Genomic DNA, 26562 nt, shown 5'->3' with positions numbered 1-26562 from the left:
TCTTGTTCTGCTTTAGGGCAGGTTTTCAAATATTTACCCAGTTTCATTCTCTAATTTGCTTCAGACGTTCACACTGATTTTAAATATTTTGTCTTTAATTGTTACGGAATGATCTCTCCAGCTATATTGAATCTTTTAATTTGTTGTCGTACAAATTCATTATCTAGTATCTATCTCCAGATTCACAGGAAGAAAGGAGCAGTGATTGCTTAGTGACTGACATACAAAAGATGATTAGAAAACATGTTGCACTTATATTTATTACACCAATATCCTAAATAAGTAATTGGCACACACCTTTCAATTACATCTTTGGGTTTCCAGATAATGAGGGGGACATTTGACCCTTCAGAGGACATCAACATGGAGACAATGGCGTGAGTATTAAGAGAAGATCTGACAGCTGTTCAGGAAATATTCTCTTAATCCATGATTCTTCCTCCACCTTCTGTGGTGGTTGTAGTTTTGCTCTTCCACCATCATGGCTGAGCACGTCATGTTTTCTGTTTCTCTCAGCCAAGCCCAGGACTACATCACAGCCGGGGCCTGTATGGCTCTGGGCCTACGCTTCGCTGGCTCCGCCAACTCCGATGCGTTCGACTGCCTCTACGAGTTCGCCAGGACCTTCATGAAGATCATGTCCTTTGCTGGTACAGCTGCTGTTGTAAGTGTTTTAATTTCTATACATGTGAATTTGTGCTTTGACCTTACAAGATGGTCACAGTCTGACCCTCTTGCTCTTTGTGCCAACCTGTGTGTGTTTGTTCCCCAGCAAACTGGTTATTACAACCTGCAGACCGGTCTGTCCATGATCCTGCTGGCCATGTCCATGGTGATGTCTGGCACTGGGAATCTGAAGGTCCTGCAGCTCTGTCGCTTCTTCCACAAGCGAACTGGTGGCGAGATGAACTACGGCTTCCACATGGCTCATCACATGGCTTTGGGCCTGCTCTTCCTGGGAGGGGGCAGGTGAGATGCTCATACACTCATGTTCATACACAAACAGCAGGTTTTTAAAACCTACTATACGCTTGGGATCAAAATGGGCTTTGCAGAAAAGTCAATAAAAAAAATTAAATAAATAGACATGACAGTGCTCTCGGAAGGAAGTAATAATCTTTGTTGATTTATGTGAAATAAGACACGTTATGTCATTTTGGCATCCAAGGGAATGATGTTTGGTAACTGAGATCCCAGCAGCAATATAAATCATCTATATATGATATATAAAGGCACTTTGATGAAGCAGGTAAAAAGCAACAGTTTTACACAATAGATTGAATAGTTGTTATTGCATCAGAAGGTTATAAAATATAATAATCTCCTGTCTGTGGTGTTTTAAGATTATTTCTACATCTTTGAAAGTTCTGGGTGAACAACAGGAACGGCTGAGTAGCATTTATTCTTGTTATGCTCTTACCCACTCCTGCATCAGTTGGACAAATGCTTGATTCAAAATAACACCTCCCTCTTTACAAGCCCTCGCTCCGTCACGCTCCTTGCAATGAGTGTAAATACTAAGTTGAGCGATACAGTATGTTTAGTCTGCCCCTGTTAATTTGAAGTTTACTCTTACGACAAAACTGCCTGCAAATATCGCTGGAATTAACTGTTTGATGAAGACACTGAGGTTAAATAATATTCTAGGTGTCGTCCAAAATATGACACGGTATTTGAACTGCAGTAGACTCCGAACTGAAAACATAGCGTACGTACATACTGGGACACGCCCACTAGATTCCGGACGGCCGATTCCGCGAAGAACCAGGTACACCACATACACACATACACACGTCATGTGGGCGAGACGTACAAATACACACAAGTCTATTTTGACTGCTGTGTTCTGCAAAATGAATGGCATGCGCGCACACACACACACACACGCACACAAAAACCGGGTTCCTCTAACCACTGACCTTGGCCTGTGTATTTTCTGATTACATGTTTCAAAGGTTTCTCCACCTACAGCCCCAACCAGATGAACCTTTTCGACTGTATTCAGGTTATGTTGTTATTTTCGACCTGCCAGCTGTGAGCAGAGCCTCAGTTTGAATGTCATACTGTGTAGTGAGTTTCCCACAAGCCTGCAGAGGGCGAATGTCATGCTGGAGAGCCGTCCTTTTGCCATGTCATTGTTTTATTTTCTTACGTCTGCAGTGTGCTTTTTGTCCTTTCAGTCTGTTCCCCACTTTCATTTCGCTGCCATTCACATGTCTTTGCTCTTCTAAGCATTTTGTCAGCGCTACATTGCCGTCATTCATTTTCTCACCTCTTTTGTTCCTTCCTTTGTTTCCTCTCTCGCATTCTATTTGCTCAGTAAGTTTCTCTTCCCATTTCTTAATTTTTTTAAGCAGGAAACTGAAGTGAAAGTTGAGTTTTTCTTCCAACCCAAAGTCACACTAGATATTCAGACTAATTGCTGCTACTGCAAACTGTAGGACTAACAGCTCATACCACAGGCTGACAGGGGCTTTCTCGGTGGCTTATCATGTTTGTGTGGGTTTCCTGGGAGTGGTCAAATGTCCTCCCACACCAAGTCAGGCCATGTAAGGTTCTGCGAAACCTGTACGTGAATTTAGTATGTCGGAGGCTGCCCAATGCGCCTAAAACATTAAGTGTCGGTCAAATGTAGAAGATAGACTTCCTCTCGTCTAATTAACGTCACACATCTTTGTGCGCCGTAGAAACAAATTGCAACACAGCTAGAACTTCACTTGTGAGGTCGCTTGTGAGGTTGCAAAAGTCTGTGACTGTAATTCAAACCCCAAGCTGCTGATATCTCACAGTGTGATCAAGGTTCCTAATCCAAGCAGTGCTTCGCAATGATTCCAGCTCTTTTGGGCTTTGAACTCTTCAAATCCCTATCTCCTTATATCTCCTTGTTACTAGTTGTTGAGCAAAATTTGACTGAACAGTGAAAATTTAATTATCTACTATTTGCCCAGTTCTGGTGAATTGGGCCCAGATTCACTCTGAAGTTCACCAGATTTTCACCTTCACTGACTGTGACTCTGTGTTTCAGGTCTTTTGAATTGTAAACTGAAGAAACGAAGAATGTAACGTTGAGGTTTTTAAAACATGCTAAACACGACTTAAGCCGTCCATTAAAGTGGAGAGCAGAGTAATTCACCTCAGTTAACAAGTGCTCTGACAATTAACCCGGATGCAAGCAGCCTTTTATTATCTGACCCAACTTAAAGATAATGACCCCATTAGTCAAAGTAGACACTCAACTGGCAGCTATTACGTTTAAGAGGCGATGACGTTAACTGCATCAGAACGCACACCTGGATTCACTAACTAATTGTTTCATGAGGACAATTTAAAAGCAAACTTCCTTGTTGCTTGTGGAAAACTGTGTGTGTGTGACACAAATCAAGTAACAGTCTTTCTAATGTTTTTTGTTAGGTACACCCTGAGCACGTCCAACTCGGCGATCGCTGCTCTGCTGTGTGCGCTGTACCCACACTTCCCCGCTCACAGTACCGACAACCGGTGAGACCTCAGGAGTCTTATCTCACACAAATTATAAAATGATATGATATAATTTTATACATTTCTCATGTTTTTCAGCAGTAATAATTTACTGTATACTGAATCTGTCTTGCCCACTTATATTTGACGGTAAATCTCTAACTCTTTGTGCCGCTGCAGCTACCACCTGCAGGCCCTGCGGCACCTGGCCGTGCTGGCGGCTGAGCCACGTTTGCTGGTCCCTGTGGACGTGGACTCCCTGAAGCCCTGCTACGCCCTCTTAGAGGTCACCTACAAGGTTGGTTCAATGAGGGCGGTGTGGCTGACACATGCAAACAAACACCTGTGAATCAAGAAAGCTTGTTTTTGTGAATGCGATATCTCCGGAACACCTCGAGTGAATTCTCTCATGTTTGGCTCAAACATTCCCTTGAGCTTGGATTTCATTTTGGGAGCCAAAAGTCAAAGGCTAAGATCATGGTGGCTTCACAAAGTATGTTTATGTTTTTCTTGAACATGATATCTGAAGATCAGATGGAACCGAATTTGGTACAAACGTTCACAAAGATGTACTGATTCCATTTCGGTGCCTGGAGGTGAAAGGTCAAGGTCACAGTGCTCCTCATGTTCTTGTGAATGTGATATCTCAAGACTGCTTGAGGATCAGTTGTCGCTTGAACTCAAAGATACTGTTTTAAGGTTTCAGTGGTCAAAGGTCACAGTGTCCTTATATGAATCTGGAAAAAAGGTATATAGAAACATGTAGATGGAATCTGCAGGATTGACAGGGGGATGCAACCTCAGTGAGGTAATTCTGGTTTTACAGTTTGTCACAATATTGTCGCAATATGTTTAGCAACGAAGAACATAACATGTTCTCCACCATTTGCTCGACTTCCGTATTCAGTCATGAAGAAGCTCAATGTGGACAATAGAGAATGAAAGCAGTAGCTTGTTCTGTTACTTAACCGGGCGGCCAGTTCCTCTACGTCTCTATCTCTGTCATACTTGTAAAATCGCCCATTTCCTCTTGACACATAAACACACACACACACACACACACAAGCTAACATGAACTGTGACACAAAATATGAGCCAACCTCAGTTCATTTCAAAATAACGCTCCTGCCCACCAAACCCCCACGTTCTGCTTTTCATCGCTCGTTGCTGCCGTCAGCCGGTGCTGCTTCCTCCGGCTCCCAGCTTCAGTGTCCTCACACCCGTTCACTCAGGCCCAGCTCTCGGCCTTCTCTCACAGTTTGTCCCTGGATTATTTCAAAAGTATATGTGAATTGCAGTTATGTATACTGTAGTAGATGAAGAGAAATCTCACTTTGCCGTTTAGAGGATAGTGTTAATTTTGGCGCTGCTGTACCTTGACTGTTTTTGTCTGTACGATGTTGTTGGTCAGTGCAGGTATTCGATGCAGTTGATTAAAAGCATCCGTGGTGACCGTCAACTACAGACACTAGAGAGTTGACAAGGAAAGTAGAGGATGCACTTAGATCAGGGACACGGTCGGCGTCTTAACCCACTGTGGACTCAAGCTGCTGGTGTTTCAGGACTTCCACATGTGATGGATTTGAAGGTGAAAGATGGACATTGGTGTCCACAGTGGGGACGACGCCTCACAGCGTTCCTCACTTCAATTAAATTCACAGCAGAAAGCTAAGATGGACACTATGACGTTGATTCCACGTTACGTGACTTGCAAAAATTCATGCACATTTTATAATCTTCTTGTTAATTAGTTTTATAAAGAATTCAGATACAATACTTTTGTAAAATCTTAGTATGATACATTTGAGTATTTAACCTGAAAATGAAGAAGAGGCTCAAGTCTTGTATTTCCACTTTCTGGTAACATTATTGTATTCATAAGCACAAATGCCTGTTTCACTGTCACATGAACATCACCAGTTATTGAAGATGACTCCTGCTTAACACTTCACACCCACATTCCTTCTGTTTAACACTTAATTTATTAGATTTGACTCTCTTCATCAGAATAAGTCTACACCCTGTGTGACTCGGTTGAGTTGACTCAGGAGCGCCTCTGTAATGTTCTGTTTTCTTAAAGGAATTTAGGCTTTTACAGCTCATAACTGTACTTCAATGATTATCTGCTCTCTGATCAGAGTCATGACTCTCACTATCGGGTGCGGCCTGGGCAGAATTCTTGCCTTCATTCTTAATTTCCAGGAAGCAAGATTATTTCATCCACCTCGCGTACGCCCTTCAATTCAGGTTATAGATCTTATCGATCCATTTCAACGCATCTGTGGTTAGATTTAACAATAAGTGAAAGTGTGAAACTGTGTCTGTATATGACCCTTTAACCTTGTGTGGGCTGTGATGACGTATTTTCCTCTTGTTTCAGGCGACCAAGTGGTACGATGAGACGACGGTAGAGTTGATGGCTCCCACCATGCTCCCTGAGCTGCACCATCTCAAACGGGTAAAGTCTGAGAACAGCAGCTTCATAGTGGAAATTAGGTTGTCAGATAAAGCTCTAATCTCTTGATCTTTTTATCACCTAACATGCAAATTTTATATTTGCCTATTGCAGGTGAAGGTGAAGGGGCCACGTTACTGGGAACTGTCCATTGATCTCAGCAAAGAAACACAGCATCTGCAGTAAGTGGAGCTGGGCAATCAACAAATATTAGCAATTATCACAACACAACAAGTGTTTGTCACAGAGTTTTAAACCTCAACTTTCCCTCAGGAGCACAAAACGGTCTTTAAGCTTAAAATAAATAATTATGTGACATTTTGAGTGTTAATTATAAACGCTGAATAAAATTTGAATTATTATCTTGAAATAATTTCCCCCAACTCTAGCAGTAAGTAAAGAAAAAACCGCTTGTCTTTGAAACTGATTTCAGAATAACAGAAACCACCAAATACACTGATCACTCAGAGATGGATAAGTAGAATCCAGGAATTCACTCTGATCTCTTGTATTGATTATGGTTAATTGATTTAAAGAACCGTTTCTCTCTCCGTCTCCCTCAGGTCCATCCTCTCTCGACACGGGGTGCTGTATGTAAAACTACGGGCCGGCCAGCTGCCCTACAAAGACGACCCTCAGGGCTGGAAGAGCCTGTTGGCCTCCACCGTCAACCACCGGAACTCCGGAGTCCAAGCCTTCAAGGTCTGTCACACGGACGCAGTAACACCTACAGTCCTTTCAGATTCTGTAGGGCAGAAAGAGCGATGTGGACAATTTGAATCTGAATGTACAGACCAAACAAACCATGTTCTCCTTCTTTTTTTTATGTGGTCACTTGTTTTTGTAGGCTTTTTTTCTTACTACAGTTTAACTCTGCTGAAATTGTGTGGAGAAGTGATAATACTCATGGATAAACTGAGACTGTAGAAAAAAGGAGATGGAGAAATAAACCCTAACCCTTCTGTTGAAAGAAATACACACAAAAATGCCTAAGATACACATTTAAAGAAACAAGTTTGCACCAACAACAACAACGGGCTGCATATAGAAGCGAGTGCAATGTAGGTGACCTCCTCCCCTGTGGCTGGTTGTTTCCAGTCCTGGCAGGTTGTCACTACAGGTTTCACCAGGCAGCTGTGTGGCTGACAGACTATTACTGGTTTCCAAATGGCCTTAGTGTATTCTGTCAATACACCTGCAGGTCCACAGAATACGTGTCATTTATTCCACTCGTCCTCACTGTCCTTTCCTCCCCCTTCATCTTTTTCTTCTTGTGCATTCATCTTTCATTCCTTTCTTCCTTGCCTTGATTGCATCTCCTCGCGCACTTCTCTCCTATTGTCTAAAAAATCTTTTCCTTTTCTCGTCCTCGGCTGTCTTTGTCTTGTTTCTCTATTCTTCCTTTGTGTGTTTGTGAATCTAAATAATTTTACTCTTTCCTCATGTGTTGTTTTTTTCCGCAGCCTGAAGCCATCTCAACATTCACCTCTGAGCCGGCCCTGGTCTCCTTTGCTGAGCTTTTCTGTAAAGCGTCTGACGGAATGAAACACGTGAGTTTGAGCGCACAGAAATAGGCAATTAAGGATTCAGTTCCTTGCCCGAGTGCACTTCAGCCTGCCCACTGGACGAGCAGGGGATCAATCCGTCAACCATCTGATTAGTGGATGACCCGCTCTTCCTCCTGAGCCAAGGCTGATGTGACTTTCACTATCAGGACAAGGCCATGAATATCTAAACAAAATGTAATCTCTGCAGCAAAGTCTTTAAAGTAATGTCCTGAATATGTAAAAACAGATTTAATGGAAAAACAAACCTTAAGAGCAGACATGCTCCAGGTGCCATGACCGATGCTTCATCTGGTTAAGCACTTGACTCATATTCAGTCATAGTAAAGAGGCAGCCCGGCTTCCTCACACCTCCAGGTTAATTGGTTGGGTCGCTGGCTTCAGCTTTCACAGTGAAATGGAAGAAAATTAGTCATTTTCTAGCGTAACCATCAGTAATTGAATTTAACGACAACAGATTTCCGTGATGTTTATCAGTTATTATCAGTCCAGTGACACCAGCTCAGTCTTTCCTGCTTCTCCTTTTCGTCTCCTTGTTTATTTAATGCCAATACCTTCTTTCCTTCTACATTTAGGACGTTGTGTTTCCTGGCAAATAATTGCAAGATTCTTAGGTGTCTGGTTTTTATTAATGTAGCGTTAAATATCTCCATGTCTAGACCTGAACGCACAGGCTGCATCCTGCCAATCTCCCCAGGTCTACTAGATGTGAAGATATGGCATCGAAAGTATAGTTTAGTTGTTAGTTTGTACAATTTCTAAATGAGTAGATATTAACCTTCTGGCTGAGTTCAGATTATTACTTTATCTTTTAAGGAAAACCCTGTGGTTTCCTTTTACTGATTTCAAATGAATCACTTTGGATTTTGTTATCTATACAAAGGCTGAATACAATGGTCAATGTTTCACAAGTTCCTTTTTTGTCCCCATTCCATTGCTTCCAGTTTATTTAGATGTCATTTAAAATGTATTAGTTTTGTGTATAGGAGAACTGTCCCCAAAAAAAATCCCCACAAACTTACATACCCAAGATTGGAAAACAAAAATGACTAGTTTACATCACAGGGGTTTGATGTGGCTTTGGAAACCAAATACTATAAAAAGCTGAACGACATGAAGCCAGACCATTGTGAACAGTTCCTTGTGTCTGGCTGCAATATGAATCATAAACCCCACCTCCTCCATGTTAGTTAACAGGACATGGACTCAACCTTTAGGTGCTTCTCAGCACACTGATGGTAGGTCATGATTGACAGCTGAGACTGACTCGGGATCGATCAAGTGTGTGTATCAGTGGGAACTCGATACACAACTCCACACCACAACCACTACTGCACAGACTCTGGCTCCTACTTACATTACACACAGCCTCTTTGTCAGTGTTATCTATTTATTGTTTTAGCTTCAGTTTTTATTCAATAGGAGGAAACGGAGACATGTCGTCGGTGTTTAATTACAGCCTATGGTGTGAAACAGCATTTGTAATACCTAAACCACCCAGACTAACACAATGTGTGTTGTGTTTGTGCAGAGGGAGGAGACTCTGGTGTTGTTCTCGGCCATGTTATACGAGTGTGTGACACAGGAGTGTCCAGAGATGTTGCCCACATATATTGCTATTGAGCAGGTAAAACACACACACACACACACACACACACTTCTCTGTTTCATACCTTGACATAATTTAATTTTTAATAAATAATAATAAAGCCAATGTTCCCATGAATAAACAAGTAAACGCTGTAACGTGTCTGTGGGTTGATTTTAATTTTGTAATATTCAGTTACTGATATTCTATGTTATTAAAAGCTAACGTCACTGTTGGAGATAAACATCTGATCTGCACATACAAAGATTTATTTTCAAATCCTGCGTCTCTGCTGCTGTGTGTTAGGCGGTCGGTGCTCTGCGTCGGGGGGACCTGCTGCAGACCTTCCCCCTGTGGCAGCTGCGCCTGGTGGTGGAGCTGTGGGACGGCCGGGTGCTGCGGGCCGCCGCCAACCGCCACGACGCCCTGCTCACCTCCGAGTTCCTGCCCGTCATGAAGAACATGGTTGATGCAGCGCTGGACAGCTGGCTCAAAGGTGAGGAGGGGAGGGAGGGAGGAGTGTGAAATAACTTAAATAAAAATCTGACTGTAGTTTGACTCGTATTAAGTGAAAATATAAAAAAAACATTTTCATATATATTTTCTCTAAATTAAACAGAGATATAAATAAAACATAAATAAGGAAATTTCAACTTAAGAAGCATCACTTATTTACACCATTAATATTTTGCCTTTTGTTCAAGAAACCCAGTGTCACTGCTCGATGACTTCACAGGCTGGATGTGTTGCGTCTTGTTTTCCTGGACTGGGTGTAGCAGGCTAATGTCATAGTTGAGAAGTTAAACAGGCCGTTTATACACTCAACAAACACACATTCCATCCCTTACATGCACACCCACACCCGCACACGCGCACACACACACACACACACACACAAGCGCACACACAGAGGCGTGGGAAACAGGTGTCATGGGACAAAGCCTGTGTTCATGTAAACAGATCAAACTCGTCATGATTCATGAAGACTCTTGTTGCAGAGGAGACAAATCCGAGAACAAACCAAACTAACTTGATCTCAAGCATCAAGAATGTTGCTGTTCTCTGGAACTTTTTGTTACCATCCTTGTTTTCTTCTCTACTCTCCAGATGTGAACAAAAACTATGTAATTTCAGATTTACAGATGTGGATTATGTTTGAGAGGAAACTTTCAAGTTCGAAAAACTGTCTAAAATGTCTTCAATACATAACTTGAGAACAAATTAGTTTCTTGCATCTTGAGTCATTAACAGCTTCTTTAATTCATCTCGTGTTAAATCAGAAACTAGTTTTTTTCCCGAAGTTCAGTGTTAAATTTGACCCAACGTCTGTTTTGAGTTTGTCACCTGGTAAAAAACACATGTATGCAAATACATCACTACAATCACTACAGGTAATATATTACACAAAAACCCACCTACAAGTAAGAAATACCTGTTTGACCTGTGTGTTTTCTGCTCTAGACAACAGCTCCGTGCTGAGGTCCTACCTGAGGGGCGAGGCCCTCCCCAAGGACTCCCAGTCCATCACGCTGGCCTGCTTCCTGGTGTACCGCTCCATCCCCTGCCTCAGGAACACACACACACAGCTGGAGGGTGAGACTAACCTGATGTATCACCGTGTACCAGTGTGTACAGATACACAGGGGATTTGCATGCAAACGCTCAGTACACAGAGCAGGAGTTAGACTCTGCTTATGTTCTGCTTCTCAGTATTTCTTCTTTACTACAAGGGAAATACTTTTTGTAGCAATGCATTGATCATGAGGAGGCATAGCCCATGTTTCTGAATACAGGCTGTGTGAATTTGTCTTGATTGTGAGTTTTGATTCTTTCACAGTATTTATATTGCAGCTAGATCTGCTTTATAATCACAAAATACATGGAAATCTCACTTTTTACAATATGAGGACTTAAACTAATGAATCTGAGTGCTTCATCCACCACAGTGGATGTTATAATAGAGTCTTCTTTATCCAAATTCCATCCCAACAACTTGAGTATACAGAAAAATCACAGTCGTACTCCTGTAGCAGTGATGTTGACCTCATCTAAAGCTCTGTCCTCTGTCCCTGCAGGCTGCAGCTCACTCGGGGACTTGTTGTCCCGCAGCAGCCAGCTGGGCATCCCACTCAGAGACCTGCTCAGGCTGGTGCCCGTCCTGCTGGGCTCTGCCTTGAATCCACAGACACTGCCGGGCTTCCCTCTGCACGCGTTTTGATACAGACGCAGTTCACAGCCTTATGCTCCCGCTGCACAGATAGGACAGATAGCTGAGACCTGCAGGTGTTTGTAGCAAGTGGGACAAGATGTGAGACGTCCTCGCTGCGTCTGTATGGCTGCACCTCCTCCAAGTAGAAAACACTTTGTTTCCTTCTGAGCCACAAAACAAGTCTAATAAGATTTAAAGCTTTTGTAATATAATATTTGTATTTAGTGTTTTTTTTAACATTGTAAAGAAAGTTTAGGCTTCAGTCATTATGCCGTGCAGAGGCCAGTTCTCTGGTGCCACATGCGAAGCAGGGACTCGTACAGTGGATGTCACTCGCTCAGAAGTCCAGCAGGAGGCAAAGGACAGAAACCACTGCTCAGTGCAAAGTGAAGACTCTCCACACTTCAATCTACTGTCCTGTGAAGACAGGAAAACTGAGGCGAGACAATAAAATTGAAAAGCACGTGCACACTTCATGAATACTGTGGTTTATTCTCGTTCACATTTCCCTACAAGGCAGAAAATCTTTCAGGAAAATGTGTGTTATTATCATATTGCCTCAAACATCTGTGCATCCCAGGGTCTAACCCATTAAAAATCAACAACCTCTGCCTCAAGGATTTCGCTCCCAAACTGAGCAAAGGAAACCCTGATGTCATGGAGACGCTGTGTGGGAGGATGTGCAGTTTGAGCTCAACTTGGAATTTCAGATTATTTTTAACCAACACAACATTCCAGTGAAAATGGAAAACATTCCTAAAACAAACAAATGGCCAAAACCCGCTTCACAGAGCTGCAGCTCACAGATCCGCTCCTAACACTCAAATCAAACCCATTAGAATGACTTTCTGTTGAGTTCTTTGTGTGCATAGACTCACGGAGCTGGAGAAAACATCTCATCCACCTCAGAGTTATCAACTACTCACAACATGTTTCCATTTATGCTTGTGAAATATGTTTTGTCCCTTGATTTCAGTCATTAGCACCAAAGGTTACACATTTAACCAGCGTCTTGTGTCCTGAACACAAAGCTTCTCCAAACCTTCTCAACACTCAGACACAACTCATACTCATACTTTTTAATGGATTAAAAACAAACTTTGTGGACTTTAGAGGGTAATTGTGGTTTCTTCGGTTTTTCCTTTGTAGCTTATTTCCAAACAGCTTCTGTGTGAAACTAAACACCAATGAATCATTCTCTCATCACTGAGACTCGGTTCTGTAAACACTGAGGTACCACTCATTCCAAACTTTCTGCGGTTCCATTGCTTTTTGGGGAGTTTCATATTTTGTAGCTGGTTACGCCTAGTTTTTTTTCACAGAGCACAACTTTATTTATTTAATTTAAGGGGTTGGAATCGAACTAGCATCTGCTGCAGAGCGATCTCTGTACAGTACATGGGGTCCACGCTCAAATGTAGCAAAAACACACGTTCAAAATATACCAAGCAAGTTTATATCACTTTACAATGATTTCAAAACCAACAAATCCTCCCATCTGATGCTGCAGCCGGGGAACGAAAGGCATTTTCCTCACTAATCTACGTGCAGCCATCCATTTTTAATTGTTTCAGCATTTGAAAGGTTTTCAGATGCTGTAACGACCCGTCATCATTAGTTCTGATCGTAAACTGAACTTAACAAACAGGCTCAGTCCAGAGTGTTAGAGCCAGACCATCTGCTTGTAGTCGATGAAAGCAGGATGCTGTGGAAACTCGTCTCCTCTTCGCAGTGCACTGGTCAGACAGAGGAGCCATATTTAGTTTACATTGGGGCGTTGCATGTTTCTGCTTTGCATGTTTCTATTTTTTTTACACTTAACTTTTCTATTTTGCGGAAGGTTTTTCTTATACTTCCTTTTTCTATGATAATAGTCAATAATAGTTTTTCCCTTAATGAAGAAATTGACAAATGCAAAAGTACAAAATTAAGCATAAATCTCAGAAAAATAGATAAAACAATCACTGCCTTGATTAAACTCGATATTTGAAGAACCCTGCCACGTTCACTGACCTCCCCTGAAGCAGCAAGTGAAAGTTTGCTCTCCAGTGTCCTTCTGTGTGTTTATCTTATTATCTGCTTGATTAATGTGTGTGTGTGTTTGTGGTTTCCTGGAAACAAGTTCAGTCGACGTGTCTCAACAAACCTCCTGAGGAACTGCCACATGAAATTAACCAGTAAACTGAGAATCCGGACCCAAGGGGAACCGGGACGGGCCTTTGGGCGTCTTTAAGATGATCAAAGTGAGGTTTTAATGGTTCTGGGGTCTTCACAGAGTTCTTCACAGAGATTTCACAGACTGCTCCTCTTTCCTGTGCTTGTGTGAGCTGCTCGTGTCCCGGCTGGTGTGATGCCGCAGGGCCGCAGAGTGTTCGGACTCAAAGGCTGGATGCTGAGGAGTGTAAAAAAAAAGAAGAGACATTAAGTCTGGAGTCTGTGTTGAAAGGGCTTTAGCTCGTTACAAGTTACTGAAAGTTTTAATTTCTAATCTGAAACTGACTTCAGATTACATGTTTGATGCTCTTCAGCTCAGTTAGATTCTAACTTGAGCGAGTACTGAATACTCTGAAAACTCAGAAAACTGTGTTACGGTTCCATCTGAACTTTAGTTCATGTTGATTCCGGGTATGTGAAAAAATGACAGATTCTGTGGTTTTTCTCTGGAAGGTCTCATCACAAGTTACTAAAAAAACAGTCAACGATATCTTGTCAACTTAAGCTGGCCCTAAAGTTTAATGATAATATGACAGATTTTTTTGTAGCGTTGGCAGCGTTTATACCGTTAGACTTCCTGTCTCGAAGCTAAATAACCACTAACCTACATGTGTATCTATTCAAAAACATGTGCTCTTTACCTAAGTTGTAGCTGAGTTAAACATTAGTTAGTGACATTAAGTCAAAAGGCTCAGGAGTCAGAGTGGGCAGCTCCAGGGTGGTCTCTCTTTCTCCATGTGATGCACAACATCTCCACAGCTGGATCTGCTGTAAGTCGCCCTGGATCAGATTTAAATGCCCAAACATAATGTGACATTGTGTAATAATGTGGGAGTTGTGTTTGGTCCCAGACAACTCGGAGGCATGTGTTGTGAAACAGTCCGGTGTTTGTGATGTCTCTCTCTCCCTCCCTGTTTGTGTTTGTGTGTCTGTTTGTCTTTCTGTCTGTGTCTGTCTCTCTCTCTCTGTCTGTCTTTCTCTCTGTCTCTGTCTGTGTGTCTGTCTCTCTCTCGCTCTCTGTGTCTCCGTCTGTGTGCCTGTTTGTCTCTCTCTCTGTCGGTCTCTCTGTTTGTGTGTCTGTCTGTGTGTCTCTGTCTGTCTGTGTCTGTCTCTCTCTCGCTCTCTGTGTGTCTTTGTCTCTGTCTGTGTCTGTCTCTCTCTCTGTTTGTGTGTCTGTCTCTGTCTTTCTCTCTGTCTCTCTGTCGCTCTCTCTCTTTCTGTGTGTCTGTCTCTCTGTGTCTCTGTCTGTCTGTCTCTCTGTCTGTGTGTCTGTCTCTCTGTGTCTCTGTCTGTCTGTGTTTATAGATTCTGTGGGAAAATGAGCGCTGTCGTCTACTGGAAAAAATCCTCTGGTGTTTGTTTCCACAATAACACAAATTAAGTGTGTCGCAGTGCACATGCCCTCCAGCCCTGTTGCTTTTTTTCACATCCGAACTCTACACACAGACACACTAAGGACTCACGAGCATGTAGTTATAACTCGTATTTAAAAGTACACTTTGAATGACTTTTTAGTTGTTTAGAACTACAGACGACCAGGGAGTCAAACCGTCTACTCCTTCACGGCCTCGTCCCGTCGTCACTGCTCCTCAAACTGAAACAGACAAAAACACACAACTGCAGATGATAAAACCTGTTTGTAATCACTTTGTGTCTCTTTGTGGACGTTTTTCCGTCTCATTTTAAAACTCTTTGAGGTGGTTTTGCGTCTCTGCGGCCATTTTGTTCTTATTTTGGTTTCCTGTGGTCATGTTAAGTCTCCTCGGTTGTATTTTGTGTCTTCATGGTCTCTTTGTAGTAGTATTTTCTTTTTATCTCATATTATCTTTAGGCACTATGGCCTCTTCTCATATGGACAGAACGTGAGGGGGAGAGACGTGCAGCAAAGGACCGGGTCGGAATCGAACCGACGGCCACTGCAGGACGACTTGAACCTTGATCTTTGCAGTTTGTTGTGTTTTCGTTATCATTTTGTCTCTTTGTCGTCCATTTGTTTGGTGAATCTTTGTCTCTTTTTTCTGTTTGTCGTGTTTTATTTTTGTGTCTCTGTCATTATTATGAGTCTCTTTTTAGATCCTCGACAATGTTGTGTCTCTTAATTGTTGTTTTTGTCTCGTTCTCGTTTTGTCGTCATTTTCTGATATTTAGTTTATCATTTCGTCATCATTTTACATCTTATCGCAGATTTTTGGAGTCTTTGTTTTGCGCCCCCTGGTGGGCCCTGATCAATCCACGGCAGAAAAGAAAATCGGGAGGGCAAACCTTTTGAAACATCTGTCGTGGGCGGAGTCCCTGACACCACATCTGTACTTCCCCCTCCTCTAACGTCCACTTCTCCACACAGGGTCAAACCTCCGAGCGGCGGTTGGCTCAGATCACATGTCTCCACACAATTTGCACTTGGTGAGAAATTATGTAAATCTTCACAGGATATTTCCTCATGTAGCATTTAATCAAATTCCAAACCAGGGTTCATATCAGTTTGTGACTCCTCACACATACAAACTCCATCACACTGAGACATGAGGCCGGGGACGTCCTCTCATGCAGAGACACTCGTTTCCCTCTATTAAAAGACTGTGGCTTCGTTTGAGCAAGGCATCGAGAGCTGAACGAAACCAGCTGCAGGGAAGTGAACCCTGCCTCTGCTGCAACTTCTGCTTTTACTTCCCCATGTGTGCATTGTGAAAATGCTCTGAACATCCCTCGGTCTTTATGTATGAGAGTTTTTAACACGTCTGCAGAATCTCCTCTATTAACAATACAACGGCACGAGAGGAAGAAGGAAGACAGAAATCCTCTGAATCAAGATGTTCATGGTCCTTTCATTTTAATAGCTTTTCATAATATGGTTTGAATGGTTTTTTTTTATACTTTAAATATACTTTAAGCTTCTGTAATCATTTATTGAGAAGGATGAATAAACTGTGAAAGTTGGGATGAGTAAATGAAACCTTAAAGTTTCTTGGTCCGTGAGAGAAGAGGGTTCTGTAATCCTCTGAACACACAATGACATTTTAAATGCTACACTGAAAATAAGTTTGGGGCTTTATTGTGTTGTATTTTACATTTTCATTGTTGTGTGTGGTTTAAGATCTTCTTGCGATATCCATCAATTATCTATATACCCACAATTAAGGTCTCGGGGACCTTCATCATATTGCATTTCTATATCACAAATAGAAAAAGCACAGAACTAAAGGCTCCTGTGAACGGATTTATTTCCCAAAGTGACGTTTAAAACTCAAAGTTCTTTCTCAGACTTTTCAAACAATCATTTCCAGTCTCACCCACGAGGACTTTCCAGTCTCCCCTTAACTCTAAGTCTGGACTGTGGAAGGAAAGTACCTGAAGACCCAGGGGGCACAACTCCATACAGAAAGACCCCGGCTGGTTCCAACCCGGGGTATTGGGTTTAATTCCCACTGGTGTGAGTCTCAGATCGAAAGAAAATGACCAACATGGTGAAAGCAGAAGGTCTGTAGGTGAGTAAGTTCTTCTTAGGAAATATTAACCTTTAAAAACTGTTTTCCAGACACTTTCCGAACATTTGTTATTTCCACTTAGTTCCCATTGCTTCAGCCTGTGTGTGTGTTTTTCACTCCACGAGCTGCCCACACACAGTGAACCTGCCCACTGAGACCCATTGTTCCTAAAGGTCAGTGACAGGTGTGTGTACCTTCAGCCTTTGTGAGTGTACTTTACAATATGTCCCTGTGTGCGTGTGTGTGTGCGTGAGAGAGATCTAGTTCTACAGTGATGACAGACAGAAGTCCATTCATGGTGCAGCACAGAGGGAAGGGCTGGTGGGTGTGACCGAAAACTACGAAAATGTAACAGGGTGTAAGTCTCGCAGCCTCCTCAGTATGAATGGAGGAGCAGCAGAGGAGAACCCGCCTGGTGCAGGAGAGGAGAAAGTTCAGAGGGAGGCAGAGGAGGAGACCACATGGCTCCCAGTCTGCTCCCAGTGCGTCGGGATGGCTCTTATTACGCACGGCAGCAACACGCTTGAAAGTGAAAGAGAGAGAGAGAGAGAGAGAGAGAGAGAGAGAGAGAGAGAGAGAGAGAGAGAGAGAGAGAGAGAGAGAGAGAGAGAGAGAGAGAGAGAGAGAGAGAGAGAGAGAGAGAGAGAGAGAGAGAGAGAGAGAGAGAGAGAGAGAGAGAGCTGTCAGGTGTACGATCTGTGCACATGCGCGCCTCAGCCAACTTTACTGAGTTTTGAAAAAAGAAAAGTGAAAGACAGGACGTGTTGAGCGCCAGTGACGATGAGGAGGTAAGTCTTCTTCTTCTTCTTCTTCTCACTTTAAACACTTGGTGCCACATTCTGGAGCCGGGTTGTAACTTTGATTAACCCAAAAAAATAACACTGAATACATTTGAAAACTTTTTTATTGACTGAGTAGAAAAATGTTGAATACTTAAAAAGTTAGAATAAAGTTTTGAGACGTGTCGGGGCCGCGCACAGGCTCGTGCGTACTGGGTGGTTTTGCGCAGAGACAGACGGAAGTGAGCGGTGTCAGTCAGAGATAGTAACGCGCGTCCTTCCTCTTCCTTTTGTATCTTTTAAAAAAACATGAAAAATGAATGACTGGACCAGAGACAGTTTTATCTGTGACACGATGGCTCAGCTGTCCACCCCCTGCTGTGCGCGTTCACATGCACACGCACCACAGAGGAGCGTGCACCCGGATTCATCATCATAATCATCACCAATCTGCAGGAAACATTCCATTGGAGCTCGATCATCTTTCTCTGGTCTGAAGTATGTGTTAGTGGGCGTCACCTCCTGGAAGGAAAAAAGCCTCTCAGAAGAATGTAGTGGGCGTCACGTGAATACCTGAAGTTTGGAGCAGGTTTCAGAGTTAAGACAGAAACACACGAGGACAAACCAGAGGCATGGAGCTGAGGGTTGAGTTTGAGTCACACTGGGCTAAAGTTAGATGTTGTGACTTTGCTTCAAGGTCAGTTACGTAAAAGTTCTGGTGCTTTTGGTTGCATCACACTTTCTTCCTCCGCTCCAGGGTTGCAAATGCTTTTCCATATTTCGGTTCATTGTAGACATTTGGAAAAATGATGGTTTCACCCGAATCTAAAAAGAGTCGATTTCTAGGTTTTCTCTCTGTCTTCATCGGCTGTCACTGGGGGGGGGGGGGGGGGGTGTTTGCTTATTCACTGATGAGAACCTGGAGGGTTGACTCAGAGAAACCTTGAAGGCCGATGTGGACCTGGAGATATTTGTCTCTGTCGTCAAACTGGTTTCATTTCCTCCAGGGTTGTTTGTGTTCGCTCTTGTTTGTACTTGATTGTTTCCTCTTGACATAGTTGATCCGTTGGCCACGAGTTCACCTTCTTTGCGACATGAGAAAGTAGAAACAACACAACTTTGTGTCTAAAAAATGTCTTCTCCAATGGGGGACCTAAAGGTTTAACACCCCACCTCTTCCACCGACCCTTCCACTGTGGCCTGAAGGTAACATGACTCATGAGTGGAGAGCTTTTTCTAGAGCCACTGTTTGGTTTGTCCAGTCTGAAGAAAAATGGTTGTGCAATATGGCAACCCCCCCCCCCCCCCCCCCCTCATTCTGAGGTAACAAAAACACAAAGAGGCTTGTTTCAGGTGAAAATACACAAATTAAAACATCATTATGAATATTATATTACATTTCTGCCCATAAATAAAATCCTAACTGTTACACACTTGACCTCTAAGGAGTTAAATAAATAGTCAGTGTGTGTGAGTGTGTGTCTGTGAGTGTGTGTGTGTTTAAAAGTTTCAGAATGAGTGACTTGGGGTTTCCCTGTCCCTGTTTTCTCCATTCATGTGGCTGGAGCCAGAGAGGCAGAGAGCTGTCGACCCGGATATGTGCAGAAACTTGAGTGAGTGTGTGTGAGGGAGGAAGAGAGAACAAGTGTGATGTATGCTTGTGTGTGTGGGAGAGAGAGAGAGGGAGAGAGAGAGAGAGAGAGAGAGAGAGAGAGAGAGAGAGAGAGAGAGATACATTTGGAGGGAGTGAGTTTGCATGTGGTATTTTTACAACCTTTATTTTCAAAGAGGCTTCTTCTTTGAGCTCATGTATGTTTTACCTTCTGTGTGTGTGTGTGTGTGTGTGTGTGTGTGTGTGTGTGTGTGTGTGTGTGTGTGTGTGTGTGTGCGTGTGCATGTGCATGTGTCGTTTCCTCATTCTGCTTCCTGGTGACCTCAGCTGCAGCTTCCTCTCGTCACTTTGATCTTGTGCATCGCCAGCAGCGTACGTGCGATGCTTATCAGGGAGAAAGCGAAACGCTGATGTGAACTTATCTCACGTTCTGTGTGGAGCAGGAACGAGATGAGAGATTACGTGTGAAGTACAGTTTCAGAGACCTGCCCCTCCGACGCACAACAGTCAAGCTGCAGCAAATTTCTCACACTCATAGAATTCAGTTCTCTAAATGTGCCTGAACGTTGAAGATGTCAAAAAAGGCCCCGTTTCACAGTGTTAAAGAATGTTTTAAAAAATGCAACGTTGAAAAAACATGGTGGATCGTAATCTGTAATCCATTGAGTAACATTTGCGTAATCTTGCCCACAAATAGACCAACAAGCAAAGGGACGTGTGCAAAAGTAGCATCGTTGGTGGAGGAAATAAAACCATAAATGTCTGTAGTTACACAATTTGAGTGCAGAGTTTGTTAATGTAGGTCAGCCCCATTTAAAACCTCTTCCACCTTTTCTACATTTTATAAATTGAAATAAAACTTTCACTCATATCTGTGGCTTTGTCTGCAATATAGAAGCCCTGCAGGAATTAATTTACCAGTTAGTAATTGTAGTTGCAATGGCAGCAGGTAAGAATGCCCTCTCCAGTGTGTGATATTAAGCTGTGTGTGTTGTGAGTTGTGAGTTGTGAGTTGTGTCGGTGCACAGGGTGATGCAGCAGGAACCAGGCTGATTACAGGCTGCTTTGTTTTCTGTGTATCCGCGCTCAGGCAAATTAGAGGAAAACCAACACGAGAGAGATGTTGCCATGGAGAAGCTGCAGAGAAAGTTGAGAGTCAAAGGTGTGAAGTTCATTTCAAGTTCAACTTCATCGACTGCACACAAACAGCCAGACTCGGGTTAGTGTCAGATTCCGAGTAGAGAACAATTAGATTTCATACCAACTCACGTTGCACCTCCTTTGCTCTCATGGCCAGTGAGTTCTGAAGACATTCAACCCGAGACACTGAAGACTCAGACTAAGACAAGGTCAGTTAGAGTGTTTTCAAACCAGGAAGAGGAAACTCACTGGAGACACTGTCTCTGCTGAACCCTCTGTCACAGAGACAGGCTGTTAGAGGACATCACACAGAGCTTATCAAGCATCTCTGTGGCATTAGGAACTCTGAAGACTCTGCATCTGATTTGCTTGTGCATTGTAATTGATGGAGCCGATGATGAAATGTTGAATATCATCCCGAGAGGATATGAAAAGGGTCAAAATCGTTAGAGACACAACAGTGTTGTTCCCATAGACTGTAAATAAAGATGGAGGACACTTCTTTAAACTATCAGAAATGAAGCCAAAATATCTCATCTTGCCCTCTTGTGCATTCGGAGTCTTCGCAGTATTGATCGACAGATTGAGCAGGATTCCATTTATCCACTCTTTTGCCTATAGAACTAATTAAAACTTAAGTTACTGGACACATTAACACTTGAACATATATCAGTGTGATACAAACTGACTAAAACTGCCTTTGAGACAAAACTACTAAGTGTACTTTTTATTTGAGTCCGGCTTTTTCTAAACGGTCTGCAGAGTCAAGCTAGACAACTCTGCGTTCATCCTGCCTGGTTTAACTACAGTGACTTTTTATTCTATGTGGTCACATGCCCCTTAACTTTGAGTAAGAGTTCTTGTCATAATCGCCGCAATCAGATTTCACTCACACCCATAACACACAAATGTTTTTTTTTTTTAGTGTGCAGTTTGTATTGGGTGACCACACTGCTTTACAGTTAACGCTACTGGTTTTTCAGTAAGACCCTGCCTCGGGGTGGAGATGGGTGGCGGGAGGATGTGCATAGATGCCACCAAGGGGTTAACTGTCTCTCACACTTTGCAGGTTATTGCTAACGTAACGGCTTGTGCACCTCACAAGACTCCTGTGCAGTTTTTAGTCAGAGCAACTGGTTTCCAGTAAAGCTCTGCACCCAGTGGCTTCACAGCAGAGGAAGTGGTGATGGTGGAATCTGAAAGTCTGTTCAGAAAAAAAAGGTTGCCATGCGTTGATATGCTAAGATGCTTATCTTTGCATGCAAACAAATGTTGTTAAAACTAACGCGCCTTTACATATCTGCTTTTCATTTAAAGGAGCTCATGCGACAGCAGCTTCCTGTGATCACACAGCGAGAGGAGAGGACACAGCCACAGGGCTCGGCAGTGAACTCCACCAATACACACGCTTTCATGAATCTTGTGGTTTTGCACCGCTTGATTGATTTATTATCAAAAGCAGAAGTGAAATACTGTATTATGAGTGTTAATATACTATTGTATTAGTCACAGAAGTGAGCAATGAATTGATCTGAGTTTCTGACCGTTATCATTCAGCTGTTAGGTTTGAACTTAAGAGTAGGAAATAAACATCCTTATCCTCATCCATCTCTAATTATATACGTTGTTTGGTTCTGTGCATTATTTAGAGCTCAACATGTGTCTGTGTATGTAGGGCCACAGGCACCACCATGTGCTATATACAGGCTTATATTGCCACCTAGTGGACAGGCACAGACATGACTACCAAAAATGGTCGAAAGGTCTGAGTTCCAGGATCTAAATCGTGAGAATCTGCTTAATCTGAGTCTCATGTGAAAGTAAATTCATTGAGATCTTCGCAGTTTGATAACGAGTGATGTGAAGGTTCTGCTCTGGGTGGTTTTCACTATTTTCTGACAGTTTATAATTAAACAGAACAATCGAAATATTCATCAATGAAGAAAATGTCAGCATAGCACATTCTGCTCCTCAGGTTTCCACAAACAGAACCGCTCTGCCTGCACCTGCTGCTCCACTTTGTAAGCTGCAGAACCTTTTATCGTTTTTTATAGTTCTCCATCTCTAATCTATCTCTTAATTTACTTTTGCATGCAATCTTTTGATGGTCAAATTTTGCTCGTCGCATCAAATATATTTACTTATACAGCAGTGTGTGTGTATAAGAAACTGTATCTTATATTTATACACAAAAGAAAATCCATGTAGCTGAAAGGGATCTATTGGCAGGAATTGATTATAAAATAATCTTGGTGATTTTAGCACTAGTGTGTTTCATCTAAATTGTACAAATTGTAGTTTTCTTTACCCTAGAATGGGCCCTTTATAGTTATATACTTTATATTTACATCAGGAAGCAGGTCCTCCCTATGGAGGGTGAGTTGAGGGGTATTCAGCTGCAGCCTCACCACTAGATGTCCCTACATTCTAAACACTGAACCTTTAATATCCATCCCAGAACCTGGTGCCTGCGCTGTGTGGTCGGGTTGTTGCCATGAGAGGGCAGCGGCCTCCTGGTCATCAGAGTAACAGCTCGGTGTGTTTGAACCCTCCAGCTCCTCCAGCTTCTGTGGATCCCTCCAACCTCTGTCACTTCTACAGTGAGGAAAATACCACATCTGAAACCCCGCCCCCCTGGGGAATGAGGCATTGATTGGTTGGCGGGGGGGGGGGGGGGGGGGGATCAGCTGGAGGAATTGATTGACATACTTACAGGCAACAATGGAGGAGAACAGTGAGAAGTAGCCGGAGTTTGGTTCACACAGCGGATCAGCACAGTGAAGACAGCTGTGGCAGTGCATTAGGAAAATTGTGCGTGTGTGTGTGTGTGTGTGTGTGTGTGTGTGTGTGTGTGTGTGTGTGTGTGTGTGTGTGTGTGTGTGTGTGTGTGTCTCTGTACCCTCACAGTGAATATTGATTGAGCTGCAGTTAAAGTTTCCCAGTGTTTCCAGTGGAGAAGCTAAACGTCCTCAGACCTTCAGTTTCTTCTTATCTTGACTTTAACAAGTCACAATATTACTTGTCTTAAATATAGTTTCTATTTATATTCTATTTATAACTATCAACCATATTACATCCTGTTCAACATAAGTTAATGTCCAGTAACAAATGTTCTCCAACTGTCCAAAAGACTTTACATCTTATAATTAATTACATTTGCTCATGAACAATCATTTGAGATACTTTTTTATCCTGAGAATGATTATTTGTGGAAAGTAACTGTAACTTTAATGTACTTTACTTGAGTATTTCCATTTTTTGATACTTTATTCTTCGACGATACAAAATTTCATATGGAAGTACTGCATTTCACTGTTTACTCCACTGCTACTTACATTGTAGATGTACATTTGACTTTTTACGTCAACCAAGGAGGGGCTGCTTTCATCTCCATTAGTAAATAGATTACCATGGAACTTGGTGGAAGGATGAGGGTCAGGAAACGACATATTATATTTAAGTGTGGATCTGGATCAGGGATGGCAGATCCAGAAATTGTATTCTAACTTCCAGACACAAATAATTTATAAGTGTAATGTGAAAACTCTAAAACCCCAAACACAGGAAACCCAAATCTACAAAGTGGATCAGCGGTCACTGGCAACACAAACAAGTTACACCCTCAAACATGACAAGTCTCAACAAAACCTCATCATTGCCTCAAGCATATTTAACAAGTGGTGTTTATTATCCTCGGTCCGAGCCTGTAAAATGATTCCCTGTCTCACCCCCCTCGTCTTTCATCTGTCTCACCCCCCTCGTCTTTCATCTCTCATCTCTCCCCCATCTTCCCCCCTAATAATGTTGTGTCCTCCTCCTCCTCCTCCTCCTCCAGTCTGGGAGCGTCCAGTCTGATTCTGGGTCGTGACTCAGAGGCAGCTGAGGATCTGAGTCACCTCCTCGTGAGTCTAAACACCATTAGTTTCCAGGGGGGGGGGACTGAGACCCTATTGTGTTTCTGATTATCTATGTCTGTGTGGAAGCGTCTGAGCCAAAGTCTGCACCAGGAGTCTGTGCTTTTTTGGGGGTTTTGTGTGTAGTGCCAGGGTTGTGTGTGTGGTCCAGTGGGCGAGTGTGTGTGACAGAGATGAGAGGAAATGTGTCTGAGTGAGACCACCGGGCTCGACGCCTCAGGTTGGAGGGCTCTGTCTCCGCTGAGGGTCCAGCAGTGACTCAGGCTAATAAACTAATCTGACGACACACTCGTAAAAATCAGTTCCCCAAACACGTCTGACACTTTCCATCAAGATCCGTGAATTATTCCCAGAGAAACCACCTCAATATTTCAAAACGCCCAAATCTCACAATGTCAAAAGAAGTGGAAAACCGTCCCCAGCTCATATGAAACCACGAACAGCTGCGGACTCCATGTTTATTGTCGACTCAGCGTGAAAGTCAAACAGTTAACAAGGTATCAAAGTCATAAAATGGAGCAAACTGCAGCCTCCGGGGCAGATACAGTGTTTCAGATGAACTGTGAAGAACTGTGTTTGCTTCCATGTGTTGTGATAATGTGACACAACAGCCTGGAGAAATGAAAGCTGCTGTTTCAAAGAATCCAGCCGTATACAATCTGAGGTTCTGTTGTTGAGGCGCCGCGGCCTCGTCCGACTTCTGTCAGCGTCAGAAAGAATCCAGCCGCAGTAACACAGGCAGACGACTGGCTCCCTGCAGCCGGACGACCAAGCAGCCATGAATAATCATCTGGTATGAGAAGGAATTATATGGCATTTAAAGAAAGAAAACTCTGTTCTGTGCCTTGGAAGACTCAGTGTTTCTGTGTAGAGATCAGCTCTGCTCTTTTTAGATCCTCATGAGACATTTAAATCTGTTTAATATCAGTTTTTATGTGTTTAAAAAGGAAGCTTATTTATTGGCAGGGCTGAAGTTTGTTTTGTCCTTTTGGGCTTTGAAAGAAATGTTCAAAATGTAGATTTAACTTGCTGATACGTCACCGATTCAGCAGCATATAAGACTTTACTCTTCAAACTTCTTCTTAAAGATCCATTAAAGAATTTCATCTACAACTTCAACACATTCGAGACGTTTTCAGTCGTGAGCTCCTGAAAATGTCCGGACTCTTGACAGTTCATGTTCACTGTACTCGAAGCAGCTGGGGATTGTTCGGATCAGACGTGTTCACATCTGGAAAATGGGGGTGGGACGGCGCCTGGGGGGGGGGGAAACGGGCTGAGCACAGAGAACTGAGGCGCTCTCTCAACCTCGTCATCTTTCCAGATTAATTCTTCCCCCCCTGCTGTCTCACGTCCATTTCTTCCGATCGGAGCCGATTAAAACTTCTTTCTGCTGCCGAGTCATTTCACTCGGGACTGAAGGCAGATTTTCTTTCCACTGCAGATAAAAGCCATATGTGAGTGGGTGTTAATGGATGTTTTTGACCAGTGGAAAAAGGGGTGTAAAGAAAACTTATATGGTCAAATACATGTAGAACATCTTTTTCGGCATGTTTTACCCTGACTAGGTGCTATTAAGTTATCTACAGGCTCTGAATCCATAGCAACGACTGTGTGTGGGTTGAAGGTTTAATTTCCACACAAACACTAAAGATAGACGCCTGTTTGATTCATTCTGATATCGCCTGCAGTGGTTCTCCTTGACTCATCCGTAAACTCAATCTCCCACAATCCTCCCACAGTGAGAGCTCTCAATGTGTGTGTGTGTGTGTGTGTGTGTGTGTGTGTGTGTGTGTGTGTGTGTGTGTGTGTGTGTGTGTGATTGACAGCTTGTACCGGTAAACGGTGGGTGGGCACCATCCAAATATGGTAACTCACACTCAAGATGACTGGACAAAATGCCAAGCTTTAAAATGGCAGCTCACCACCCGATGGGTGATGTCACGGTGGGTTTCCACTCTGACTTAGAATCAAGTCTCTAATGACTCTTCTCTGCTCTGAAGGCAAATTAACATTCGTTGTAAATGAACATAAGAGAAAGAAATCTAATTTAAAACGAACAAGGTTTATTCAAATTCAATATTTTATTATCTGCAGGTCAGCAGTAACAGTCATATCCTGTTC

At 42.8% G+C, this 26562-nt stretch overlaps 1 protein-coding gene and 1 long non-coding RNA gene across 2 annotated transcripts in view; both read left to right on the top strand.

Annotated features, from left to right (window-relative positions):
• The window catches only part of anapc1 (anaphase promoting complex subunit 1), a 33428-nt gene extending 21658 nt beyond the window's left edge, over positions 1-11770 (top strand). The window contains exons 41-53 of the mRNA XM_061087506.1: positions 325-377; positions 517-664; positions 773-969; positions 3412-3498; positions 3658-3775; positions 5858-5935; positions 6047-6114; positions 6496-6634; positions 7396-7482; positions 9029-9124; positions 9392-9581; positions 10547-10678; positions 11161-11770. Coding sequence (XP_060943489.1) covers positions 325-377; positions 517-664; positions 773-969; positions 3412-3498; positions 3658-3775; positions 5858-5935; positions 6047-6114; positions 6496-6634; positions 7396-7482; positions 9029-9124; positions 9392-9581; positions 10547-10678; positions 11161-11303 — 1536 coding nt within the window. The 3' untranslated portion in view covers positions 11304-11770. The remainder of the gene's footprint in view (positions 1-324; positions 378-516; positions 665-772; positions 970-3411; positions 3499-3657; positions 3776-5857; positions 5936-6046; positions 6115-6495; positions 6635-7395; positions 7483-9028; positions 9125-9391; positions 9582-10546; positions 10679-11160) is intronic.
• A 5896-nt stretch (positions 11771-17666) lies between these two features.
• The window catches only part of LOC133020827 (uncharacterized), a 40175-nt gene continuing 31279 nt past the window's right edge, over positions 17667-26562 (top strand). Inside the window, exon 1 of the long non-coding RNA XR_009682945.1 lies at positions 17667-17781. This is a non-coding gene — a long non-coding RNA (uncharacterized LOC133020827). The remainder of the gene's footprint in view (positions 17782-26562) is intronic.

The sequence above is a fragment of the Limanda limanda genome, chromosome 15, assembly GCF_963576545.1.
Source record: "Limanda limanda chromosome 15, fLimLim1.1, whole genome shotgun sequence".
Taxonomy (NCBI): Eukaryota; Metazoa; Chordata; class Actinopteri; order Pleuronectiformes; family Pleuronectidae; genus Limanda; species Limanda limanda.
This window is presented reverse-complemented; position numbering and strand designations above follow the sequence as displayed.